Here is a 5,598-nt window from a genome sequence, read left to right on the forward strand (position 1 = left end):
GATTGTTATTTTGTTGCTGAAGTTGCATTTAGCAATTTCACGTGATTATATTTGAGCGCAACATAAGGAGTTCGGTGTATGAAGTTTTGGCTGCTCGATGTCGCGTTACGTCCCCGCCTACCGGCCCAGGCGGTTGGGCCTCCCCCCCCCCACCCCCCTTCTGCAATCACTTCCTGGCCCTTCCAATAAATTCTGCGCCTCCAAAAAAGCTCCTCACAAGCTCCACTGACTGAGGCGCGTTTGTTCCCAAAGTTGAGGAGGCGAAAACCGCACTTTGCCCTCCTTGCAAACTCAACAGGACCGACGTTCGATTTGGTTTTTGGGACCTTCCTTCCAAGCGGCAGGAGTGCGCGCACCGTCGCAGGCGGGCTGCCGGTGCACTATTCTCGGGGCTCGGCGCGTGCGGATTCGCACTTTTTCTTCCTTTTTTTTTTTTTTTTTTTTTTTTGGGGTGCCCCTCGCCGCTTGTTTCGCATGAATCTCCTCGACCCTTACCTGAAAATGAGCGAAGAACAGGACAAGTGTCTCTCCGACGCGCCCAGTCCCAGCATGTCCGAGGACTCGGCCGGCTCGCCGTGCCCGTCCGGCTCCGGCTCGGGCTCGGGCTCGGACACGGAGAACACCCGGCCCTCCGACATGCACCTCCTGCACGACGCCGACTACAAGAAGGAGGGGGACGAGGAAAAGTTCCCCGTGTGCATCCGGGACGCCGTGTCGCAGGTGCTGAAGGGCTACGACTGGACCCTGGTGCCCATGCCGGTGCGCGTCAACGGCTCGAGCAAGAACAAGCCGCACGTCAAGAGGCCCATGAACGCCTTCATGGTTTGGGCCCAGGCTGCGCGTCGGAAGCTGGCCGACCAGTACCCGCACCTGCACAACGCGGAGCTCAGCAAAACTCTGGGCAAACTCTGGAGGTGCGTCCACTTTTCTCTCGTTTGCGGCTTTACGCACAACTTTGCGCCACCAATCCTCCAACGTGCATGCTCTAAAATTCATCTTTGCAACATTTAAACAACCCCTTACGGTCCATCACAGCGCACACGCCAAAGCGAGTTTGTTTCCATTGCGCCGTCCCAGTGCGTCAACACACCTACAAATGCATTTTTGTCCCGCTTTCTGTCCCGCAGGCTCCTCAATGAGGCCGAGAAGCGACCGTTCGTGGAGGAGGCCGAGCGCCTCAGGGTGCAGCACAAGAAGGACCACCCGGACTACAAGTACCAGCCGCGGCGGAGGAAGTCGGTGAAGAACGGCCAGAGCGAGCCCGACGACGGCGAGCAGACGCACATCTCGCCCAACGCCATCTTCAAGGCCTTGCAGCGGGCAGACTCGCCCGCCTCCAGCATGGGCGAGATGCACTCCCCCGGAGAGCACTCGGGTAACAAAACGGACAAATCACACATTTCCGCCTTTTATACGTACTTTGGCAATCTAAGGGGTCTTTTTTCCCCCCACACCGAAATATCAGTGGAGGTAGGAGACTCCAATGATGTGTAGTTTAACTTGTTCATATTTGTCACTATCCTGCTTTTATATGTCATTTTATAAACAATAATGGTCCGCCAACACTTTTGCATACAAATCTAATGCAATCCGATGCATTAGATGACAAACTGAGATTTTAATTGGCGTACGACATGATGTAAAATTTTAGCCTGTGCGTCAAAAAAAAAAGAGGGGAAAGTGCGCAAGAGCTGATCAAGGACAAGAAGAACCGGCAGGGCAAACTAACGAGTGGATTTATAACAATTATTGTTGAATCACGACGAGAACGATGACGCGAGCTTTTTGGGTCGCTAATGAAAAATCACTTCTGATTGTAATTTTATGGGTAAAAACAAAAACAAAAAACAAACCTGCAAAACAAATGGGATATTCATGTGTGAGTTGAATTCCGATTTAAAAAAAAAAAAAAAGTATAGCGCTTCAGGTCACCAATGCAAAATCACTATTGAATGTAGGTTAAAAAAAAAAAAAAAAAGAGCTGCCAAAGAAGGCAGAAAAAGGACAGAAACATTTGGCAGGAACAACATTAAACAAACACACTAATGATTCCAAGTAACAGAGTTGATTCATGTTGGATGTTAAATTCTGATTTTTTTCACGAATGGAAAATCATCAAAGATTAAGTTCGATGAAGCAATTTCGATAATCGATAATGACTCAGTTAATTTTTCTTGGTGGTCTTTTTGAAGAAAAAAAAAAAGAAAAGCTGCCCAAAGTCACACAAAAAGGACAGGGAGAAGCGGGAAGCGGTCAATAGACAAGGAAATACATCCACAGGAACCCCTTTCTCACTGCTGTTCGCGGGGCGAGTCACATTTTTATATAATGGCCCACGTGAATCGTTGAAACTGTGAATGTACCACAAACTGTGATCCCAAAACAAACACATGAAATCATTTCAAACTCATCTTGCCTTGCCCTTGAAAATACATTTGACATGCACATTAAGATGCGCACGAGACTCCCTGTAACGCCCTTCCTTGGCACCGATTACGACTTTCCTATTGGCTAGCGCTGCTGGTGGAGTCTTAGGGCATTACGGGAAGAGCACAAAAAAATGCAAATCGCTGAGTTTTTCAGGTTCCCCAGAAGGGGAAAAAAACACAAATAGGGGAATTTGTGAGTAGTTGACAGTGAATAGGTGGCGGTTCACTGGATAACACCTGGAGGACGCGCAAAGTGCTTAACATCGGTTCTTGACACCGGGAAAATGTCACGGCTGACCACCAAACAAAAATGTCAATTAGGTAACGTTAATGGTACCTTCTGCCATCGACTGCAAGAGCGTCCCTGACTGAGATAGATGAACAAAGAAAGAAATACATAAATACATTTTTGGACCAATTTAGTGTCATTGGATAATTTCCCGCACCAAATCTGATGATCTCTCATGGTACACTAGTTGGGAATCACTTCTTTCAATTGCTAAAATACAAAGTCACAAACATTTTACAAAAAGTGAGTGGTAGACGCTGCTGCCTTTCATGCAGTTGGCACGGGTTTGATTCCCGGGGGGGTTTGATCCCCAATACCCAGCCGCGGCCGGTCCCAAGAAACAAACAAACAAACAAACGGGACAAGCCGAAAAGTCGCAAATACAACGTCCGGTGTCACCGTGTGATGCTAACCGTCCTTTCCCTTCCACCAGGTCAGTCCCAGGGTCCGCCCACGCCCCCGACCACCCCCAAGACAGACCTGCCGTCCGCCAAGCCCGACCTGAAGCGCGAGGGTCGCCCGCTTCAGGAGGGCCCGAGCCGCCAGCTCAACATCGACTTCGGCGCCGTCGACATCGGCGAGCTGAGCAGCGACGTCATCTCTAACATGGGCAGCTTCGACGTGGACGAGTTCGACCAGTACCTGCCGCCCCACAGCCACGCCGCCGCCCAGGGGGGCTACGTCGCCGGCTACGGCGCGGGCGGCTCCTCGGTCGCCGCCCAGGGGAGCAACGTCGGGGCCTGGATGTCCAAGCAGCAGCACTCTCTGAGCGGCTTGGGGGGAACGGCGGCGGGGGAGCCGGCCCAACAGCGAGCCACTCAGATCAAGACGGAGCAACTGAGCCCGAGTCACTACAGCGAGCAGCAGCAGCAGGGGCAGGGGGGCTCCCCCCAACACGTCGCCTACGGCTCCTTCAGCCTGCAGCACTACAGCGCCGCGTCGTACCCGCCCATCACCAGGGCCCATTATGACTATTCCGACCACCAGGCGGGCGCCTACTACACCCACTCGTCCGCTCCGGGCCAGGGCTCCGGCCTCTACTCCACCTTCAGCTACATGAGCCCCGGGCAGAGGCCCATGTACACCCCCATCGCCGACACCGCCGGGGTCCCCTCGGTGCCGCCCGCCCACAGTCCGCAGCACTGGGAGCAGCAGCCCATTTACACCCAGCTGTCCCGGCCGTGAGGACCGCCCCAACCCGCCCACCCCCCCCCCCCCTGCCCCCCGCCCTCTAAAAACACCACATTGACTCTTCTTTTTCGAGTTGTATCTCTCTGGGGTCACTGATCGTGTCGCGGTACATCCGCCTGACTTGAGCGCAGTCACTTTGGCTTCAGTTCCCACGCAGTGACAGTGTGAATGCTTGTCTGTCTATATGTCCGCTGCGATCAGTCCAGGCTGTAGTCAGCTGAGAAAGGCGTCAGTTTCCCGCGACTGAACAGGATAAGCGGTATAGAGAATGAATGTATGGATGTATCTCTCTGGATTGGCTCCCGACAGTGCCTTTTTGTAACGCTTGGAATGGTGATTATATTTTTCTAGATATAATACAAGATTAAATCCTCCGTGAGGACATAGTGCTTTGAAATATTTTAGTATGTACTGTGTATGTGTTCTGCTCTGCAGCTAATCCGTGCCATCCGTTGAAATGTCTTAAAGGAGCGAGAATGCCGAGTAAAATGGAGAAAAAAAAAAGAAAAAAAAGCACCCTCTGTGGCCTTGCTTCTGTTTTTTTTTTTTTTTTTTTTTTTTTGTACGGCATGGTGTGACGACAGTTTTTTTGTTTGTTTTTCCCGACTGTACATATTTTTGCTTCAGTAGAGGACTGAGCGTTGCAGGCTATGTCAGAGGTTCGGCGAGGGGGGATACGTTGTTTATTTATATATTCTGAGCATTTGGTCTTTTTATAACAGCTCCTCTGAGGTTTTTAGAGTTTTATGACGGGCCACAGTATGACAGGCCTTAGTTTGACGGGTCATAGGTTGCGCTACAAGCCGTTCTTTTTCGGCGGGGGGCCTTACCGCAACCCTCGCTTCCGTCTGCCTTGATGCCACCGGTGCCTGCGGGGCCACGGGCGCGGGGCTCCGTCCACCGGCGTTCCCACTTCCTGCTCTCAGCAGCCAGCAGGTCCGAGCCCCGCCACGCGCTTCTGTCCTCTCGACAACGCCCTTTCTAACCTCACTTAATTTATTCTTTAGCATTAATTTTATTGGAAAATTAACTCTTTTTTTTTTTTTTTTGCAATTGTCTTTGGAGTTCAGAGGCTCGTCGAGCAGAGTAGTTTGCTGTCGTTTTGTTTTGTGGTACACTTGTGTTTATTTATCGTTTGTAAATGTTATCATTTGATTCTCTGCACGTGTTCAGATGATTCGAGTCAAACTGGAAATTGTTTTCTTTTTTCTCACTGTCTTCTGGAGGCTATTTTGTGGGGGGAAAAAATTGTTGCTGGAATGGACACGATACTTTTTGTTTTTCAGAGATTTGTGTTCCTTCTTTTATATTCTGTATCATTAGTCCTGATTTGTGTCATCTCTTATCGCAGTCTCCTTTTAGGTAAACATGGCATCGTCTTAAAAAAAAAGTGTATCTTTTTTTGTATCATATTGTTTGCAATAAAAACAAAACACTGTAAACTGTCATCGCCTCCTTTTCATTTCAATTATTTCTATTAAAAACCTTCCAGAAGCGCCATGATCTGATTTAATTTAATGTAATTCACTTTGCTTCAAATAATAATAATGTTTTGGGGGGTAAGAATTATTTCATACATGCAATCATCCCCATAAAACAAACTACGTAAGCAACATTATTATCTTTTATTACTTGTCAATACATTTGTTAAAAATACATAGAAAATATTGCCATTTGAATAAAAAAATC

At 49.2% G+C, this 5,598-nt stretch overlaps 1 protein-coding gene across 1 annotated transcript; it reads left to right on the forward strand.

Moving 5' to 3' along the window:
* The first annotated feature begins 214 nt into the window (after positions 1–214).
* Positions 215–5,357, forward strand: LOC133414558 (transcription factor Sox-9-B-like). The gene is made up of 3 exons (XM_061699993.1): positions 215–914; positions 1,128–1,375; positions 3,152–5,357. Exons 1-3 carry the CDS (start codon positions 475–477, stop codon positions 3,901–3,903), a joined length of 1,440 nt encoding a protein of 479 aa, XP_061555977.1. The 5' UTR covers positions 215–474; the 3' UTR covers positions 3,904–5,357.
* The last annotated feature ends 241 nt before the right edge of the window (positions 5,358–5,598 follow it).

Source organism: Phycodurus eques, chromosome 16, assembly GCF_024500275.1.
Source record: "Phycodurus eques isolate BA_2022a chromosome 16, UOR_Pequ_1.1, whole genome shotgun sequence".
NCBI lineage: Eukaryota > Metazoa > Chordata > Actinopteri > Syngnathiformes > Syngnathidae > Phycodurus > Phycodurus eques.

Coding starts and splice junctions, on each gene's coding strand:
- LOC133414558 (XM_061699993.1), top strand. CDS start 475: ATGAATCTCCTCGACCCTTACCTGAAAATGAGCGAAGAACAGGACAAG. Junction 915..1,127: donor ACTCTGGGCAAACTCTGGAG/GTGCGTCCACTT, acceptor TCTGTCCCGCAG/GCTCCTCAATGAGGCCGAGA. Junction 1,376..3,151: donor CTCCCCCGGAGAGCACTCGG/GTAACAAAACGG, acceptor CCCTTCCACCAG/GTCAGTCCCAGGGTCCGCCC.